Source organism: Talaromyces amestolkiae (genome assembly GCF_001896365.1).
Source record: "Talaromyces amestolkiae strain CIB chromosome Unknown scaffold17.1, whole genome shotgun sequence".
Classification (NCBI taxonomy): Eukaryota; Fungi; Ascomycota; class Eurotiomycetes; order Eurotiales; family Trichocomaceae; genus Talaromyces; species Talaromyces amestolkiae.
In genome coordinates this window covers 141056-162026 of record NW_024468053.1, presented here as the reverse complement: position 1 = coordinate 162026, position 20971 = coordinate 141056, and the positions used below count along the sequence as shown (strand labels likewise).

The 20971-nt window shown below is 48.8% G+C and overlaps 6 protein-coding genes across 6 annotated transcripts; 1 reads left to right on the top strand and 5 right to left on the bottom strand.

Moving 5' to 3' along the window:
- Positions 1–102: 102 nt before the first annotated feature.
- BHQ10_007857 (uncharacterized protein) lies at positions 103–2230 on the bottom strand (the record flags this gene model as incomplete). The annotated part of the gene is made up of 8 exons (XM_040880598.1): positions 103–169; positions 219–291; positions 402–535; positions 585–1106; positions 1153–1239; positions 1290–1322; positions 1372–1761; positions 1809–2230. The coding sequence occupies 8 exons, from the start codon at positions 2228–2230 to the stop codon at positions 103–105; spliced, it is 1728 nt and encodes a 575-aa protein (XP_040736360.1).
- Positions 2231–3051: 821 nt separating this feature from the next.
- BHQ10_007856 (uncharacterized protein) lies at positions 3052–3893 on the bottom strand (the record flags this gene model as incomplete). Its single annotated transcript, XM_040880597.1, has 3 exons — positions 3052–3217; positions 3271–3584; positions 3639–3893. The coding sequence occupies 3 exons, from the start codon at positions 3891–3893 to the stop codon at positions 3052–3054; spliced, it is 735 nt and encodes a 244-aa protein (XP_040736359.1).
- Positions 3894–5043: 1150 nt separating this feature from the next.
- Positions 5044–6839, bottom strand: BHQ10_007855 (uncharacterized protein; the record flags this gene model as incomplete). The annotated part of the gene is made up of 2 exons (XM_040880596.1): positions 5044–6525; positions 6576–6839. 2 exons carry the CDS (start codon positions 6837–6839, stop codon positions 5044–5046), a joined length of 1746 nt encoding a protein of 581 aa, XP_040736358.1.
- A 936-nt stretch (positions 6840–7775) lies between these two features.
- Positions 7776–13524, top strand: BHQ10_007854 (uncharacterized protein; the record flags this gene model as incomplete). The annotated part of the gene is made up of 6 exons (XM_040880595.1): positions 7776–7874; positions 7935–10720; positions 12280–12965; positions 13036–13148; positions 13200–13263; positions 13316–13524. The coding sequence occupies 6 exons, from the start codon at positions 7776–7778 to the stop codon at positions 13522–13524; spliced, it is 3957 nt and encodes a 1318-aa protein (XP_040736357.1).
- A 546-nt stretch (positions 13525–14070) lies between these two features.
- BHQ10_007853 (uncharacterized protein) lies at positions 14071–15937 on the bottom strand (the record flags this gene model as incomplete). The annotated part of the gene is made up of 4 exons (XM_040880594.1): positions 14071–14747; positions 14796–15387; positions 15436–15767; positions 15826–15937. The coding sequence occupies 4 exons, from the start codon at positions 15935–15937 to the stop codon at positions 14071–14073; spliced, it is 1713 nt and encodes a 570-aa protein (XP_040736356.1).
- Positions 15938–18112: 2175 nt separating this feature from the next.
- Positions 18113–20585, bottom strand: BHQ10_007852 (uncharacterized protein; the record flags this gene model as incomplete). Its single annotated transcript, XM_040880593.1, has 2 exons — positions 18113–19372; positions 19425–20585. 2 exons carry the CDS (start codon positions 20583–20585, stop codon positions 18113–18115), a joined length of 2421 nt encoding a protein of 806 aa, XP_040736355.1.
- Between the last annotated feature and the right edge of the window lie 386 nt (positions 20586–20971).

Genomic DNA, 20971 nt, shown 5'->3' with positions numbered 1-20971 from the left:
CTATTAGGTATCTTTTCTATTTGTTGTGCTGGTAATCGGAAAATTATGCAAGATTATAGATATACAATATTTTAATCCGGAGATCCACAATGATTAGAGTCATCAAACACGAGACGTCGCGAATTTGCTCTTCTTGCGCAATTCCTTGCCGTATGTAAAGAATAGATATCTACCACAGTTTAGTTAAACACAGCAATTAGGGAGAGAGAAAAACTCACGGCAATGGAAGCATCAACAACGTCAAAAATCCCAACAAACTCGACGCCCAATGGATTCCGAGGCGGTTGTACACTACATTGATCGTCAGCCAGTTACTCCGAACTTTTTCTCCGACTCCGAAAATGTGGGATGCTGCAGGTAACACAGGATGAAAACTTAATCCCAACGACGATATAACTTACTGTATGTCCCAAATAGAGGGAAAACACCGGCAAAACTCGATCGAGCGAAGCTGTTGGCTGCCAGTGCACTGGCCGCGAATTCCGGGTAGGCGTCAACCAGGAATGTGAAGATCCCGGAATACACGAGGATGACACTGAAAATAATTAGCTTGCTATCATTGATTCTTAAAGCGTCAGACTCACCCCATTCCAAACACTGCCGTTCCGATAATAGGCGCAATCCAGTGCACATGCGAATACGCCGTCCATGCAAAGATGAAAATACCAATGGTGACCGGGGGAGCGCCTGCAATGGCAGGAGGAAGACGCCATTCGGGCATTGCCTCTCCCTTCTCACCTACAGCAGCCATGTGGTTGCGCTCTAGACGTTGGTAGTTCTTGCGCCAGAGCGGATCAGATCCAACTGCCACCATCATACCAACCGAGATACCCAAAAAGCTGCATCCAMCCTGCCATAATTTGAAACCGTACACTTCGGTAAAGACAAGGTTGAAGGCACCGAAGAAAAGGTACAATATACCCAAAAGAACTGCCGAATACAAGCACAAACACAGTACCATCGGTTCCAAGGTAAGTAGTTGAAAGGGCCGGTAGCAAGAGCGAATAACAGTTTGTGCGACGCTTCTGTCCATTTTCTCAATAGGAGCGATATATCTCTGGTCACCAGTCTCGTTGCGGAGTCGGATAGCTTTGCGTTTCAACAACCTACTATGATCAGCATGCCGTCAATAAGTGGAGGATGTATGCTTACACTGGATGGTAGGTCTCTGGAACGAGGAAAAACAGTGCCACCAACTGAACTCCAGCCCAGATGAGAAAGGTGTAAAACGTCCATCGCCTACGGTCGTCAGCCTCTTGCTTCAATATTTTTCTCTATGTCTGTCTTACCAGGTAGAAAACTGGTTGATGAATCCTCCAACCCTGCGACAGTTAGAACCTCGTGCTATGCATCTTGGAGACTCAAACATACAAAGGACCAATCTGAGGACCCAGAAACGGCGCCGCAGAAAACGCCATCATCGGAGCAGCGAGCTCATTGCGATTGAATAAATCGCCTACCGTGCCTCCTGCCACGCTCAAGAAGGCCGCTCCAGACAATCCACCGAAAAAGCGCACAACAATCAGCGTCTCAATGTTTTGTGCAACGGCGCATGGAATCATCCAGATGACATAGAACGTGAAGGAGGTGACATAAATGATTCGTCGACCATAGAATTCTGACAACGGAGCGAGGAACATTGGACCGACACCGAGACCGAAAATGAATGTCGTCAAACCAAGTGTTGCGACTTCTTTTGAGCAGTGAAATTCTTCGGTAACTTGGGCGTAGATCATGGTGTACACCGAGGATGTGCATGTCCTATCAATCGTCAGTCAATGACTTCATGCTGATTAAGGTCAACTTACACGCAGACCGAGCCTAGGCAAACAACAATGGCAATAACCCATTTCCTAGCATAGCTCATATTCCTCGGGTTCTCGGGATCATTCTCATCCCATTTCACCACCAGCTCGGTAGCAGACGCATCCGGTGCAGGTACACCTTCCTCCCTCCTTTGTTCAAGTGCTTCTTCCTCTTCGTCCCCCTCTTCCCCTCGAACGCTGATACTATATCCATCTGTATGCGACAATGTCCGATTAATATTGGAAGCCCGCGACGCTCGCGACGCTCTCGAGGTAGTCTTGTGCAGTTCGATCGTGTTCAGGGCGTGTTGCTGAGCTGTTGGAGCTGCAATGGGTGAAAAGGTAGTCCCATCTCGCTCTCCGATGGATCGCGACGATGTCGACGACAGGGAATGGCGGTCGGTTTCGTGTTTGTCTTCCTCCATGGTGAAGTGGCGATACCGATAGACTTTGCACCGCGCAACGTCAAGGTCAATTCAATCTTGCAACGAGCTAGTAGAAAGTCATACGGTCGAGCTCCTATTTATACCAGGCTCGTATTTATCATCGACTTCCAAAGATCAATTCGATGAGCTGACAAATTGAGCAATGACGATGGTCCTCCTCATCAGTCGCAAAGCCAGTCGGGCGTTGCGGGGAAGGAAGTAAAGAAAATAATCGGGAAGGATCCAGGGAAGCCGACCCAGAGAAATTGGATTTATCACTCGAGACTGTCTCCAGAGGTCCAGGTATGAATTGGATAGCTCAGAATAAACTGATTTTCAGGCCAAAATTTGTCGAGCGGCGACAAGTGGATCTGGCGGAGATAGTCCCCTTTGCTCCGTCCTTGTTGGATACGAGTCGAGGCCGTCTTAACCGATCATCGTATATTGTCTATATGGCACTACTGCGAAGAGTATATCTACGGAATTAGCGGCGTCATGTCACTGCCATCGTAAATCCGACATCGCAGGAGGGGATCATGGATATAGAGAAAAAGCAAACATAGTATGCATAAGCGTTTATCCGCCACGTTTAACTCCGATAGCAAGCAAGGGTCAATCCGACCAATTCAACCGTATGATGACAAACCTTAGCACTAAGTGATCTTTTGCAAATGGCATCGAGTACATAGTACGCATCGTTCTACACCCGACGCAAGCCGAAGGAGCGGCCCGCGCGGAGCTTGCGGGTCGCTAAGAGCAAGGTCTAATAGTACATCAATTGGGCATGAAAGAAAAGGTTCAATACTCTATCAAAGTACAATCTAAGTATAGAAATACGACCCCGGATACATGCCAGGTCTCCCCCCTCCGACATTATTCCCATCAGCCTCGAGATTCTTGATCATTTCCGAGGCCCGGGACTTTGTTCGCTGAGCCCTTGTACATCGCTCGACTATGCCATGCACGAAGAGGAAGACGTGAAAGATCCTATTCCATTAGCACTCACTCGCTCACTCGACTCTTTGGCAGGAAAGACTCACCAAACAGGAACCCCAAACCCAATACCAGCAATCTCAATCAACCCCATCGGATACAAATCCGGGAAACACTCTCTACTCCAAAAGTTCGTGGACATATCGCACATCACTACCATCCCCGACGAATTCGGATCCATAGTTGTCGTGGCTGTCTGCCAGACGTTGAAGACGCCGCCCCAGGTCGCGAATACCAGTGCGGGGACGAGTGTGGCCCAGATCAGAAAGTCAATCGTCAGCTCCAGCATGTAGGGGACTCGTTTGGCGGTTCGCATGGCGTATATGCTTGTGAAGGCGTTGTATAAGAATGCCACCGCCAACTATCATTATCAATATTTACTTTTCTATCTGCATGAAAGGAGAAAACAACTTACCGGCCCAATAGGAACCCCATCCTGCCAATCCCCCTTATTCGGACCATGGATATGCTCCAAATCGCGATTCCACAACGGTATCGCAGCTGCAAAGAACGATAATGATATCAGCGCAAGCACGGCCGTGATGCCACGTGCAATGGTCTTGATGAACAGCCAGGGTGTATGCGAGGTATGCGTTGCGTCTCTGGACAGGCGTTCGCGAATGTTCATCCAGCCGAAGCGAAGGCGGGATATCGTGCCGTTTACGCCCATGATTATATAGATGTGAGTTTGAGTGGCGAGGACCTGCTCGCTTTGGGATCCTTCTTTACGAATCTTTATGGGATGTTGGTTTGACAATCGTTGTTGTCCACGTTGCCAAAAAGTGACTTTCCAGCAGTCGAAAGAGAGTGTCGTGATTCTTGCAGTCGTCTAGTAAGAAAATAAATCAAATCTATATCGTAATGGTCGTTTATAGCGTCGCAATTTTTGACATCAAAGCAAATCGAAAACTGATTAAAGTCAATCGAAGAAATTCAGACTGGAGGATCAGTTAACGATATATACCTAAATAAAGATTCTGCAGGATCGTGTATTGACAACTCGCAAGCAATACAAATCCACGACTGGGACAGTTTCGCATTCTAGACTCATTGCGTAACCCTCTCCAGGCCCAAATGAGAGCAGATGCAAATCCCTATTTAGTGGCGCGTCTTGTCAGAGAAAGCGATTACCCATTTTGGTGTATTGTATATTCTGCGAGAAATGTGTATGTGAGTTGATTGGCTGCAGCGCAATGGTGAGACACACAGCCCTTCGGGACAGCGTCGCAGGTGTTAGACAGAGACAGGTATTGCTCGAGTGTACGAAGGGTACGTGTGTTGACAGGTGTAGAGAGTCCAGTGAACGGGAGGCTGAAACATGTCAAGGAATCCGTAGGGGGTTTTGTCTGTACAATCAGATCATCTTGCATCTTCTATTATATTTGCATTAAAGGGATAGTAGTATCATGCGAGGCTGTGATGTGGCTGTGAAATGAATTCATTAAAATCTACTAGCTAACATACAGTTGGTACTCAACAACTAATTCAACAACGGCATACTCACTGATCGTGGTAGCCCAGGTCAAGCAAAAAACCCCCATCCAAGCAGACGGTCAAACTGTCAAGCAAATACTTAATCAATGTCCAAAGAAGTGAACCAGTAGCAAAACACCCATCATCAATATATACGCCGGAATAAGCCGACCCAGGATTTTCAAGCAATGCCAAACAATTCCAAGATCTAAAGCCAGATCTGTACACACAACGCGGGCACGCTTCAGAAATCAACCTTTTATAACCAAGACCCATTGTAACGCCTCATACACCAGCCATCGGTATCATCCGTTCCGTTGTTACTTTTTTATCTTAATACCAGACAATCAGGCAGCGGCCTGGATTTCCTGCTGAGCGGCAATCTCGCCACCGGCCTCGGTCTCTGCCCATGAACCCCAAAGTCCACGCTTGGACTTGATACGGAGAGGACCGCCGATATTGTTGTGGCTTTGCTCGACTTTGATGGCGTCCTTTGTCGCAAGGACAAGCGTCTCAAAGAACATCTTGGTCGCATCAGCTTTCGTCGTGGTCTTTTCTGGGCACAAGCTCTGGAACAAGACACCCTTCTTCTGTGGTGTGGCTTGCTCTGCGTCCTGAGATCCTCCAAAGCGTTCACGAAGGAGATGAACCGCATGTTGAGTACCTAGAGATACTGGGCCAGTTTCGGTTGGGTGGATGGTGTCGTCAAAGTCATCGGGAAGTAATCCTTCGTCTTCACTACCATTTCGGTCCTCGTTATCGACGCCAAATTCGATCTGATCCTGTTGAAGAGTGGTATCGAGACCGATACCTTCGTCGAGGTTGATAGCGGATTCATCTTCTCCGAGATCCAAAGCGGGTACATTAGCCTCATCGATTTCCATGTCCGACACACCACTATCGCGCTTGCGCTTGAGTTCACCAGCTTTCCGGACAGTTTCAAAGGAAAGCATGTCACGGAGTTCAGGTGCCCAACCACGGCCACGGTCCTGTCCGAGAACACTAGACACAAAGTCGCCATTCTTCTGCATCTGCATGAGCGTGAGTAGTACTGGATCACGAGGCAAGAACGAAACGGGCTTCAGAATATCGTCATGGTCTTCTTGATGCTTCTTGATGGCTGCCGAGCTCAACTGGGTGTCCACGTCATGGCCAATAATCTTTCGTCGCTTGGCACGCTGTGTTTCCTGAGCAGCATCAAGTTCCTCCGCAGCGGCTTCGTCTTCATCGGCCACAGCATCGATTTGTGGAGATGCGAACCGGTCAACTGATGGCTGGGGTGATCGTCCTTCGGCCTCGGCTGCAACTGGAACGTCGAATTCACCTTCACCCAAATCCATAGGGTCATCAGGCATCAGGAATTGGTCAACATTGTCGCGGCTATCTTCTCCAATGTCCATATCTCCCAATGGAGCATCGTCCTCGCCAAGGTCAAGATTCAAGTCGACGTCGTTGAGTTTTCCTTCTTCACTGAATAAATCCTCCTCAACTGGTCGCATAAGGGGGGCATCTCGACCAACTTCAATGCTGATGTCGTGATCGAGAGGGGCGTCGTCCTCGCCAAGGTCGAGATCGAGCAGAGTGTGGTCTTCCAAACGGGCTGGTTCTTGGGATGCAAGACGCTGTGTATCTGGAAGCAACTGGCTGCCAAAGTTGATGGTACCAGGGCGTTTGCTGTCGGACTCCAAGTTGATAGAGGGCAATAGTAGAGAAGAAGTATCCAGGTTCATGAACAAATCGGATTCTGTAAGGACATCGGGAAGAGTGATACCGCCGGGTGGTAAAGCCACATTGGCGGGCAGGTCATTGTTGTTGGTAAGTCGGAATGCCTGGACACTGTTAGATATTTCCTGTAGGTATGTCAGAGGGAGGATAATACCATCTTGATCTTCATTAAAGCTTCGTTGCAGTCATCCAATAAATAACGCGCTTTGCGGCTGTAAATTCGGACAACACCAAGTAAAAGCTGACCGCTCAGACGTAGCGCCATCGGTACTTGACCTTGATCAACAATAGCATTGACACTGCTTTCGATATTTGACTGTAGAATGTGTGACTTGGTAAGTTTGCGCTCCAAGTTGGCGGAAAGCCAGACGCGAGCCAAGGGCCCGGTCTTTGAGAGAAGCGTCTCTGAATAGAACATCGCGTCTGTATAGGCGTACGGCTAGGTTGTTTGAAGATATAAAGCCTGCCCTTCGATATAGGGACTGGGTGCTGGTGGTTGAATGCAACTGGCGAACCAATGACGCGCCTATCCAAACACCACCACCTGATTTCGCGACAGACCACGTAAGCGGCCAACGATGGCTCTCAACACGCACGCGATGGACGGATATTCCAAAAACAAGTACAGTAGTCAACAGGTACAGAGTGTTAGTCAACGAGGGCGAGAATAAAAGAGCGAGAGCAACGGGTGGGGATGAAATTTGGGATGGAAAGGGAAGAAGCAAAACAGGAAGGGAAGGTGCGAGGGGCCGGGTCGCGTTGACAGAAGGAACTGCCCAGCCTCTTCCGTTCCGTCACTCACCACATTCAACATTGGCATGGGAATGTGTGGCTGGGATCACGTGAGTGTCCTAGCAACGGCGTATATCATTGGCTGAAATAAAGGCACTACTACGGAGAGCACTAATCTATAATTGGCTAGTATGACAGGCTCTGCTGCCTGGTGTTTCAGGCTTCACAAATCATGTAACCTGTCTTTTGGCCGCACCATACAGCCAATCACAAACTGTACTCATCTTCTGCATGCGTGTACACGCTAATTCGCGGCTTCCTTCCTTCTATGCAACTTGGCTCCTTCTGTCTGATGGAATCAACAATCTAACCGCCTTCCGTCTCCTTTTTTCAGTATATGTGTTTACGAGAGTCGCTCCTCCGGTGTTGTCACTTTCACTTCGTTGAGCTTGTCGTTGCGTTGGTATAGATTCCGAGCTCTTGACGCCAGCTTGCATTTTTCAGTTGTTGTCTTACGGTGGCCATCTTAGTCGATCATATTCCTTATACGAACCTCTTATCGGCATGATTTAGCATCCAATTTGATTTAAAAGCTCCGGTGTCTCCTAGAGCGTGTGAATAAATGTCGCCCTCCTCGAGTCCTTCACTGCCGTTGTATAATGTGCACGACTCCCCGTCTCAGTCCCCTTACCTTCCAGAAACGAAGACACAGGAGTCTTCCGTGAGTTATCTCCCACTTACCTTCCGACCCAATATATGTAGTCTAATTGCTTGAACCTAGTCTACCACTTCATCCTACGCCTTCCTACATCCTCAACAGGTCGCCGATAGCCTAAACACCTCACTAACCCACGGCTTATCTCCGGCCGAGGCTGAGATCCGCTTGCATCGAGATGGACCCAACGAACTGCCTCGCGAAGACCCCGAGCCTTTGTGGCTTCGATTTCTTAAACAGTTCAAAGAAACTTTGATTTTGCTCCTGCTTGCGTCTGCCGGAATATCGTTCTTTATGGGAAATTTCGACGATGCGGTCAGTATCACACTCGCAGTCACCATCGTGGTCAGTGTTGGATTTGTACAGGAATATCGTTCCGAAAAGTCATTGGAGGCATTGAACCAACTTGTTCCTCATCATGCGCATCTCATCCGAGATGTTACTGCGAATGGCGCCATGGAACATGGAGGCTCACGAAACGGCGCAATTGATGCAGATGCGCAAATGACACATGCAGATGCTCCGGCTCCGATTACGAATGCTCTCAAGGCTTCCAGTACGATATTGGCGGGGAAACTCGTTCCTGGTGATCTGGTTCTTTTCACAACAGGCGACCGCATTGCTGCCGACATCCGTATCACGTCAGCTACTGACTTGTCTATTGACGAGTCTAATTTGACAGGAGAGAACGAACCAGTTCACAAATATGCAGAAGTATTACGAGATACCGCCATTCCGACCAAAAACGAAGACTCCAACTCTCCATTCGGCCAACTGCCTCAGTCAGGCCTTGGTGAACGACATGTTCGGCTGAGCGAACAACACAACATTGCTTTTATGGGTACTTTGGTACGATCCGGATATGGTCAAGGTATTGTGATTGCTACCGGTGCCAACACAGAATTTGGAAGAATTTCGGCATCATTACAAGAAATCGAAAGCCCCAGAACGCCGCTTCAACTGTCGATGGATCGACTAGGACAAGAGTTGAGCTACGTTTCTTTTGGTGTTATTGGATTAATTGTGATTATTGGGCTCATTCAAGGGCGAAAAATTTTGGAAATGTTCACCATTGGAGTATCGCTAGCCGTTGCAGCTATTCCGGAAGGTCTTCCCATCATTGTCACTGTGACACTTGCTCTAGGAGTTTTGCGTATGGCCAATAGAGGCGCTATTATGAGGAGACTGCCAAGTGTAGAGACACTGGGCTCAGTGAATGTTATTTGCAGCGACAAAACAGGCACGTTGACTATGAGCCACATGACAGTTACGAAGTTGTGGCATCATGACTGTCCAGAGCCGGTCGAGGTTAGAGAGGCAGTTTCATCGGCGCCCGAGCCTGTTGTGCGAAAGATGTTGCGCATTGGAAATATCGCGAACAATGCGCGACTCTCACGAGCACATGCTGATTCGCCCGCTAGTGCAGCTTCTGCTGCTGTTCTATCTTCCACCATGGATAGCTCTTCCAGCCATAGCCAAAGTAGATGGGTGGGACAGCCGACCGACGTTGCGGTGCTTGACCTTCTTGATGCCTACGGGGAGGACGATATTCGCGACCAAATAAGCAACCGTGTTGCAGAGACGCCTTTCAGCTCGGAGAAGAAGTGGATGGGAGTTGTGATTGGTGGAGGAGATAGCAGGGTGGCGTACATCAAGGGTGCTTTAGAACAAGTACTGGGTAGATGCGACACATACTTAACTAAGGATGGCCGAGAGGTGATACTAGACGAACCGCGACGCAAAGCTGCACGGGAGGCCGCCGAGAAAATGGCATCAGAAGGACTTCGAGTTATAGCTTTCGCCAGTGGACCGGTCAGAGAACCAAGCAGGCATCTTAGGAGGATAGGTAGCAGCCGCAGTGCGACCCCATCACCAAAGATTGACCAAMAAGCCGATAACCACGACGAGCAGTTCAACGGGCTTGTGTTTGCAGGACTGGTAGGAATGAACGACCCCCCGCGCAAGGATGTTCGCAAGTCTATTGGCAGACTGATGTCTGGACAAGTCCGAGTGATTATGATTACAGGAGATGCGGAAACCACAGCAGTAGCAATTGCGCGTCAACTTGGAATAGTCGTTAATGATACTGCAGGAAGTAGGGCGGTTCTGCGAGGAGATCAGATTGATCACATGAGCACGGCCGAACTATCACATGCAATCGCGACAACAAGCATTTTTGCACGTACCACCCCTGAACATAAGCACAAGATTGTGCGAGCGTTACAGGCCCGAGGCGATGTGGTGGCGATGACCGGAGATGGTGTGAACGATGCACCGGCACTGAAAAGGGCAGATATCGGAATTGCCATGGGCAAGCTCGGCACAGACGTAGCCAAAGAGGCTGCAGATATGATTCTTACGGATGATGACTTTTCGACGATTCTTCGCGCGATCGAGCAGGGCAAGGGGATTTTCTACAACATTCAGAATTTCATCACGTTCCAACTCAGCACTAGCGTGGCTGCTCTAGGTCTTGTCCTTTTAAGCACCATTCTGGGATTCCATAACCCATTGAACGCGATGCAGATTCTCTGGATCAATATTATCATGGATGGACCACCGGCTCAATCCTTGGGTGTTGAGCCAGTTGATCCAGCAGTCATGAACAGCCCGCCACGACCGAAACATGCACGGGTACTTACCCGACCTCTCATTCAGCGCGTCCTTACTCAAGCAGCTATCATCATGATCGGCACGCTGATTATCTACGTGCACGAGATGAGTGATATCGACGACAAACTCAACCCTGGCCACATGTCTCGCGTCGTCACCAACCACGATACCACAATGACATTCACCTGCTTTGTGTTTTTTGACATGTTCAATGCTCTAACTTGCCGAAGCGAAAGCAAGTCCGTATTGAGAGGCGAAATGCCTTTGGCGGGCAACAAAATGTTCAATTACGCTGTTGTCGGATCGATAATTGGCCAATTGAGCGTGATTTACATCCCATTCTTACAATCAATCTTCCAAACAGAGGCTCTAAAACTGTCTGATTTGTTGAAATTGGTGGTCTTGGCCAGCTCTGTCTTTTGGGCTGACGAGTTTAGGAAGTATTATAAAACGATAAAGAGAGGACTGAGTCCAGGGGTCATGTATAGTTCTAATGTGTGATTTGCACTGGCTGACTCACATATTTTCCTGTTATTGTTTGCATTATTATCATGTATTTATTATGGATGACTAGGGTATGATAGAAACAATATCCTCTCTAAAGTACATCACTGTTGCTGTCTACCACTAGCTTGCCGGGAAATATCGCCCTCGTGGCACAAACCCTAGGAGCCTTCACTTACTTGGATATCAAGAAATAGACGTGTCAGACAATAACACCACAATGATGTACCTTTGCAAATGTCAATGATAAGCTAAACAAAAGACTCAACAAAGCTGAGCCATGACTGGTGCCACGGCCGTTGTTAGGCTGTTTCAGCGTTTCATGGTCCGTCGCTAATTTTCTTGATTGATCAGATATCGACGAGCCTGAACGTCCTCCTAATTAATTGTGTACCACGACTGTAAATGACTTGGCTGTGATATGCAGAAATCGACATTATTACTCATGACTCGTAAGTGAGATTATGATCAAAGTTAGAAACATCGAATAGATCCCTTAATACAGTCATTCATGAGCGCGGACCTAGGGCTCGGAACACTAGCCCTACATATATTAAAGGGCAGCCACATACTATGTAGTAGCCGCTTGACGTTCTATGTATGTAGGGGCCACAGTTTCGTTTCAGCCAGACGGGGAAGAAGGATCATCAAATTTCCTTGAACAATGAAATCGCGGCTTGATCTACACCAATACGTAGTTAGGTCCTACGTAGACACTGGACGAACTGCGGGCTTGCCCCCTGGTCGATTAATCAAACCCGAAACCGTAGATTAGATCGAGGCCCCCTCGGGCTTAATCTCTTCTAGCAATCGATACTACGGAGTACTTTGCCAGACAAACCGTTCGTCTCATAGGCCATCAGTCGATGTAGGGAAACGGAATGAATGCGGCTAAATTGGATTGGAATTAGAACTTGGATTTTCTTGGGAAATGCAGGGTTACTTCATATGTTAAGCCAGAGAGAGGTTAGTCATACCGGCGCTATTGACATGAGAGGTTCGAGTATAAGAGGGCGAGTCAGCCAGTGTATTTCAAGTGCGACTCTTGGTTAAAATAGCAATTCATAGAGACATATGCACAGAGAATCATGAAGTCTCAAAGCCTTGCAGTAGGGCTGATATTAGCCACTGGCCTTCAAAAGGCTTCGGCTGGCCATCAACATGGAGGCATGCATTCCATCTATGATTACTCAAATATGCTCGACTGACACGGAGCATTGATAGGTCAACATGCCCATGACAACAAGAAACCAGTATCGCAGGAGTATGCTACCACAACAACCACTACGACCAGCGTTGTCGATGTGACTACCATCACCACTACGATCACAGTCACCCCTAGCGTTGATGCTAGTACTACGACACCCGTAGCAGAAGTATTACCAAGTTCGTCTCCATCAGAGCCTTCCCTTCACACCGAAGCCAGCAGCACTTCCTCCCCGGCMCCCGCCAGCACCGGCTCTGACACCGGTAGCGCAGCGTCGGTCACCATGGCCAACGCTCAGGGGAGCAGCACAATCTCGACCTCAAGATCCCATACTTCAACTTCAAAAACCACCCACACCAAATCAAGAACCACATCCTCACACCCATCCATTACTACTCATGCCGTCAGCAGCACCTCCTCCCTAACACCCAACGGCATCAAAGCCGGCAGCGCCGGCGGCGACGCCTACCCCTTCTGGTCCTCCCACATCGGCTGGTGGTACGACTGGACACCGGCCCCTCTAAAAAACTACCCAGACAACACTGGCTCCCCAATCCCCGTAGTCATGCTCTGGGGCGACGGCACCGTCAGCAACGGGGACGCATTACGCTACCAAGAATTTCTAAACCTGACCAGTGCACCGCAATATATTCTGGGCTACGAAGAGCCAGATTGTGCGCCGCCGGATTCGGCGGATATTGCGAGCGATAAAGGCGCGGAGCTGTGGAATGAGGTTGTTGCGCCGTGGAAGGGGAAGGGGAGTTGGTTGGGGAGTCCGTCCATGTGCAGTCTGTCTACCCTTCCAGTCGTTCAATGTAAAAAGGTGCTGATAGGGCCGTGTAGAGCAGTCGGATGAAGATTGGTTGACCCCCTTCGAAGAGAATATCACGACGTCCTGGGATTTCACGGCTATTCACATCAACACGATTAGCATGGATGTCGTCAACAAGGACCTCGTACGTTCCTTTCTTTCCCTCAAAATTGGAAATATCATTAATCCGACTCAGGATTATTACTGGAACAAGTACAACAACAAACCCATCTGGGTCACCGAATTCGCCTGTGTAGACAGTACGTCCTCGCTTCATTCCCCCCTCCCCTTTAACAGAAACTAACGTAATAGCATCGAACGGCTTCACCCCCAGCGAAAACCAGACTCAAATCAACCAATTCATCGCCGACATCGTCGATCTACTACAAAATGATGATAGAGTCCATGCATATGCGTACTCGTCGGGGGCTGGGTTGGGGGATACCTGGCCACCTGTCAGGAATGGGAAGTTGACGGAGAGTGGGCGGGCGTATTTGGATGCTATCCGTAAATATGCCTGATATTTGACTCGAATAGATATTTCCAAGGTCGGATATGATATTGATGAGGCCAATCGTATGTAGAACACGGAAGAATGGTTGCGTTATAGGGTCCAATTAGCCCTAACTACTCGATGTGACTTGGAGGCAGGAAATGTATACAATATCGATTTATCATTGAGCAGGTCTATCAAACCGACAATACAAATTCATCAGCACAAGCCGAAACAAACAGCATCCTGCTTTTGTGCACGCTGCAACTTTTATCTCCAGCGATAAACAGTAAAAAGCAAGGCTGAAATCAGATACAAGAATCGAAGAGTATGTATGTAGTGTTATGTCACGAGGTTGTACAGCGGTAAATAAGACAATAAGTAACAACATAAAGTAGTTCAGACAGAGAAAGAAAAAAGGGTATATGTATCGACACAATATGGTAAAACTGCAAACTCCCGGCCGACGATTCTAACGCCTTGTATGATCGATGGTACCAAAAGAAGACCAAAAGAAGTAAACTGAAAAAAAAAAGTGTGTAAGTCAAATCTTTTGTAACGGAAAAGAAAAAATCTATGCGGCCTTTTCTTCGTCCACCACAGCTCGCCCGGTGTCAGGTGGATTCTGTTCAGCAACTTGTCGTGGCGCAGGTGGTAGTTGCGAAGACGCGGTCACGGTGTGGTGGTGGTAGTCTGATGATACAGGCACGGCAGAGTGCTGGGCCTCGATGATGTCTTCACTGCGCTTGTCTTCGGGGGTGTGGCCTTCGATCATAGTACTGTGAGCCTCAATGCCGTATCGGTCAGCATGAGGGATTTCATGGCCGTCTTCGAGCTGAGCTGCCTTTTGCGGGGTCCATGCAAGGTAATCTCGTCGAACCTCGACATAGTCGTATGCAAATTCACCGAGCTGGTCATCATCCATACCAAGCAACTCAGCTTCTTCGGAGGCGCGGAGATGAAGACCGGGGGTAAGGTTGATGAGGTATGCAATAATCGCTGAGACAACAAAGGCATATGCGCAGGCTGCAACGATGTACGCAAGTTGGATGTATAGTTGACGGTAGTTGTGAATAATCCAGCCACCTTGTGCTGTTCCAGTGGTAGGGTTTGTCGATCCGGTGTTGACGCCGTCCAGACCGATAATGTCGTCGGACGCGAAAAGAGCGTTGAAGAGAAGACCGATGATTCCAGCAACACCGTGTTCAGCGAACACGTCCATAGAATCGTCGATCTTGATCCAGTATTTCACTATAACTCATTAGCGTATTTTATTAAACAATCGTGCTATAGACTAACCCTTGGTAGCATAGTTGCAAACAATGCCAGTGACAATTCCCAGAATGACACTGGCCCAAGGCGTGATAAAACCAGATGCCGGGGTAGCAGCAACCAGCCCGGAAATTGTTCCGGAACACCAGCCAACCATGGACCACTTTCTGGCCAAGCGGAAATCAAGAAGAACCCAAGCAATAGCAGCGAAGCTGGCGGCGATGTTGGAGTTCCAGCAAGCCATAGTAGCGCGCAAGTTGGCACCGAAAGCAGAACCACCGTTGAAACCGAGCCAGCCGAACCAGAGGAAAGCCGTTCCTAGCAAAATCAGAGAAACATTGTGTGGGCGGAAGTTGAGCATCATTCTTTCTTGACGACGACCCAGAACCATCGAGTATGCGAGTGCTGAGAGACCAGATCCGATTTCGACGGGACCACCACCGGCGTAATCCATAACTCCGTAGGTGTATCCCCATCCATTGACGTTCCAAGCCCAGCAAGCGAGAGGGCAGTATACGATAGTAGCCCAGATAAAGGTAAAGACCATGGCGGGTAAGAGGCGGCCACGCTCAGCAACGGCGCCCATGACGATAGCAGCGGTAACGCCACAGAATTGCATCTATACATATGAGCAAAGGCTCCATTGGGTAGACCAGAAAGAGCATACCTGGTAGAAAGCATACAGCAATCCCGGAACCAATGGCGAACCAGGACTCGGCGCACCCAGTAGATTCCTCAACCCGAAATTCTTCAAATCACCGATATAGCCATTTGTTGCAGATGGAGAGAAAGCCAACGAGTAACCCCAGAAATACCACTGGAAGGTAATGACCGAAAACGAACCCATACAAGCCCAAATCATACTGAGAGCGGACTTGCGGCGGGCAAGACCGGAGTAGAGGAAACCTAGACCAGGGACCATGACCATGACCATGGCCGAGGCGACAATGATATAGGCCTGGTCACCGGATTGGTACCATTTGTTCAAGTTTTCGAGTCCTACACAGAAAAGAATCAGCTAGATTGTTCTTGCTCTCGCGCGACTGCTGGAACATACGTGAATCACCACCTAGATCTGTATTGGTCGTCAGGCTGTAATCGGCTGGAGCGCCCGTCCAATTGTACGAGGCATAATCAGGCGCATAAGGCACCTCTGTAGCGGACGACATGGTTGCTTGTCAAAAAATAATTATTGCGAGTTGAAGAAGCGGGCCGATCACGGAAGGTGACGACAGGGAAGCAACAGAAAGGGAAAAAAAGAAGGAAAGCGGGCTGTTTAAGAATTGCCTGTCGACCTCACCTCCAGAGATCTGGAGAGGTGGAAAGATGGAGACTTGTCGGAGGAGCCAAGCTAGCCAAGATGACCGAAAAGAAATTGAAGAGAAGAATGGGAATTGAGAAAGTTGAAGGGTGGAGAGAGTGAGAAGAGTGTATATAATGTATTTATTTCGCGTATTGTATGATCCCGTATCGCAGGTACCGGTACTCGTCAGGCAGTGGTGGACCGGGGCAAATCGGGGGGGTTCGTTCCCAAGGAAGCGGCGGCAATTGCAAAGACAAAAAGGCCAGGCAGGAAGAAGAAAAAGAAGTAAATAAAGAGGACCCCCAGATAACAACTGTTCAGCTTGTTTCAGTTTGTCGATTGTACTCGGTGCTTGCTCGACTGATTTGTAGTTGTGGTTTGCAATGGGAATTATTTTTTGTTATATGTGGACCAAGCCCGGACGAGGATGGTTGCGAGGAAATATCAGAGCGAAACGGTTTGTTCGGCCAAGCGTCGTCCGTGAGTTTCAGGCGGCGGCGAAGGCGCATAACTCTGAAAAAAAGAACTCCACGGAGCAGCTGCAGCCTATGATCGCCTCGAGCAGCGGAGGGCAGTCCGATGGAGAAGTCGATTGAATTGAATTGTAGTAAGAATTGACTAGACAAATTCAACCCTTCATATGTACGTATTTGTATGTCAATGACAGCAGAAGCGGAGAATTATAGCTGGGGCTTGGCCGAGACTGCTTTCGAGGAGAACAATCGTCATCATCTTCACCTCCCGTCGCGGGTGAGTGGCAATAAGGAGGATCCCAGACCGGAGGGCAATCGGACTGCGGAACCGGCAGGTCGCGTGTCGATCTAGCATCGTCTGAATCTACAAATCAGTAAACAATTGATAAGTGCTCGATAGTGCCGTACGGCGTACGCACTTGCAGTATGTAGTGATACATCATCTTCCCCTTCCAGGCTGGTGTGCCAAGCAACCCGGCGTGTATGGGCGCCAGATCATCATGATATCTCGATTGACCGTCATTGACGGCCGTGGAACAGAACAGGGCAGCATCAAGGAAGAAAGATAAGTTGCTCGCGCTTATAGCGGGCTATCTATACATATATACGTGTAACCTGTCTGGATTCTACTTATCTATCACTACTATACGTAGGGGTTAGTATGGATTCATGGCCTATCTGCCTGATAACGAGTCGTCCTGCTGCTTATCTCGCCTGGAGGTACACGTGTATTCCGTAGTGTAACGAACGTACCTGAAGTATTCGTACAGACTTGCAGTATGTATTTCTTCTCCCTCCAGGGCGCGTTCCGTGGAAATGTGCAATGTGTTGACAGCTCCTAGGAAGTCCCTTTGGTCCTCGCAACGAAACTTACAGAATACGTATTGCATATTACCAACCACGACACGCTCTGATTGGCCAGAGATAAAACCCCGACTAGCGCGAATCCTAATGCTTAGCGTGCGGGTCCCAGTGGAGCAGACCTAAGCCGGATGCGCATCTAGTGCAGGTTTCTGATCGACTCTTTGCGCTCTAGTGCGCTCTTCGATCTCCACCGGGCGCTGATTGGGTGCAGATAAGCTGTTTCGGGCGATGCTTTATCTCTGCTGCGTTTTGTTATAAGGCCGACCTGATTGGCTGGGCGCGGTTGCTATTACGAATTTCGCGGTCTCATCGGAATCGAGGCTGATTGCAATGTCACGTGATGGATCGTTTGCATTGACGTATGTCCTTGTACAGATGCAAGTAGCCATGTGTTCGTGTGGTGTGCAGGTACAAAACTGTGTGATGTCACTGTAGTTGACTACTCAGGTATCTACGTACTTTCGAAATGTACCTGGCGACGTGTCTGTACAACTGGATACATATTTAAGGAACACGGCGTTATCTTGTGTAATGTTTTGTGATGATTCTATTCAGCTCTGTCACACCAGGCTGGCTGTATCGTAGCACTGTACAACATGGGGCGACTCGAGGACTCGAGCATGATATGTTCACATATATTGAGATATTTCCACGGACTGCCTTCCCTGCGCGTATATCATTATCGTATAATTACGTGCAACCAGTTACCGCATCATCGATCGTGCCCGTGCTCGCTCCTCAACACTCAGCCTGTCCACCACATCGGCCGTTTCACCACCCCCCACGACATCATCCCACTCATCTTCATCCATCGCCATAATCATTGTAATCTGTACACAGCGCGTGAATGTTTCCCGATGTCGATACCGCGCCGGTGCCCCGTGACTACTGCCAACTTCCACCACCGTGTTGACAATACCCGAAACATCGCGTTCCAAACGAATCGCCCCAAGCCCGTTGACCCGTCCGTGGTACGACCATAATCTTTTTTCGAGTAATCGTGCCAAGTAGGTCACCGTGATTGTCAGGAGACGATCAAATGCCGTTGTCGTGAGGATCCGGGAGATGGGCAACACCAACTCCTTCCATGCCGCTGCAAATCGGGGCCGAACCATCTCTGCCCGACGGAGCTCGTCGTCTTCCTCGTCTTCATCTTCGTAGTTCTGATATGTGCTGGTCGTCGGGTCGTTGTGGTCTCGCGGCTGATACTCAATATCGCGGAATGCCTCTGCCAAGATTGGTCGTAGGCGTGCCTTCATCACGTTGTTGAAGACAACTTGGATACCGTCTGATACTAAGTCGTTTGCCTTTGACTCGAACGATGTTGACAAAGATTGTAGAGCCTGTGCGACGACTGAAGCGTCGTCTCCAAGAGGGTAGATGGCCACTAATCCATTACCCGCGTCTTCGGTACCATTCTTCCCTTCTTCCGGCTTTCCATCGGCCTGTTTGCTTTCGACATGGTCTCGTACGATCCTCCGAATGTAGTCAACAGCCACATCTAGGTTGTTGATCAACACCAAAAATTGTATCACGGTCTGCTCGGCAGGCTGGGCTCCCTGCACTGGAGGTCGCGGGTAACATTCATCGCGCATTTTGCGCTGAATCATACCGATGAAATCGGATCCAAGCACTCTCGATAACGTCGGCACCACATTTGTCACAACCTGCTTTTGAGATGTTGCGATGGATTGTCGCAGAACCTTGTTGACAATATACATAATGTCGTCAACAGCCGACGTGATATGAGGCGGCTCTGAGCTGAGTGGCCGTTGTAGGTTCAGTGTCAAGCCAGAAGGGTGTTCGTCCAACTGGAATGCTTTTTCGACAGAACGCCGTAGGAAGAACGTAGTCATCGTGTTGAAAGGGCTGATCATTCGGTTTGCTATCTTTTTCGAAAGAGTCGACTCTAGCAAGAATTCTGGAAGCATTAACGGCACTTCTGTGCCATTCTCTTCGACCGGCTATAACAGTAGACTTTAGCATATCCTCATCCTCGGTCAATGGGAAACTTACCCTGCAACTGTCGCCGACAAATCGGCAATAAAGCGACCATCTTCCGAGCATCACTCCTAATTCGTTGAGGATTGCATCAATTTCTATCATATCCACGCTTTCGTCGTCACCTTCCTGTAGTCCTTCTCTGTTGGCAGGAGAGCCCGTTCGCGGGGTCCCTGTCGCTCGCTGAGCCGGTAAAAAGCTCTGCACCAAGAATGTAAATGCGTAGGATTTGATATCTGTCAATTTTCGATCCACATTTCTCTCGTCACTCCACGTATCAATAATGATACCACCCTGCACATCAGCTTCAACCTGTAACCTCTCTATGACGCGGGTCATCTTGCCAGAGCCGTAATGGCGTTCCACCAGCGCTCCATGTCCGTCGATAATCTGAGCGATATGTTCAAAAAGCTTGGTAAGTGCACTCGCATAAAAGTAGCCATCTTTCTTCTGCGAGTCACCCGGCCCAGCACTCAGATTTGACCGAGCTCGCGACGCAACACCCTGACAGACGTATCGTCCGTAAACATCCAAGCCTACTTCAGACCGACCGATGAGAGGAAACAGCTTGAAAAATCGAGTAATTTTCGCCCCATTATTCTCCTTGACAGCCTTGTCAAATTCCCTCAAGAATAAACCACATAAAGATTCGGCGGCATTGTGCAAAGTAACACTTGGCGGATCGGGCACTTCAGCAGTCGGAACAATCTGTGCTGCGAATGCACCATTAATGACCTCTGGTGGAATCCTAGATGCGCGATTCAGATAGCTAGCGGCCATTTCCCAGTCTTGAGGACCTTCCATCGAACCATTGACCCCTAGTACACATGCCTTGAGTTCGGCGACTTGCTCGACTACTTCCAACGTCGCTTTTACTCGAGCTTGTTCCAAGTCCAGTCGTCGCACTGCACCGGAGATGCGTTCGGCAGTTGCCGCAGCGGGAGATAGCATGCCATGGCTGATGTTTCTAGCAGTGTTGACTTGCGAGCCCAGATGTGCACGTAGTAAGTCTAGTCGTCCGAGCTCTCGTGAGAAATCCTTTTGCGAAGCTACGAGAGCATCGAGGCGGGCGGTGACGGCGGCTTCCTGATCGTGGAGGTGAAGGAGGGTCGCTTTGATCTCCGAGACGGAACTAGCATTGAAGATGTCGGGTGGTGTGGAAGGGAGGCCTGTCATGGTGTGTGATCTTTTGTGGCCATTGATGCCGGAGCCATTGGGTTTGGCTTTGGACATCTCCTACGTTGCACGTTAGTGGGATGGAGGGTTTACTGTCATCTCTGTTGTTGATGGACAGGCCAGGTACACGAAACGCAATGAGGCCCACCGACAGCAGAAATCTAATTGGTGTAAGGCCGGAGATATTATGTAATCAGATGTCTCTAACCTAACTTTACTTAAGTTAGAACTGAAGACATTATAAAGTCCAGTCCTTGGCTCCTACTAAATATTATTGAGAAAAATATCCTTCTTCTTATTTAAGACAAGTAGAAAACATTCATTTAAAACTTCCACCAATTCTTGTCACGTAAGTTCTAGATTGCCTGCGGAAAAAGGGAGAGGAA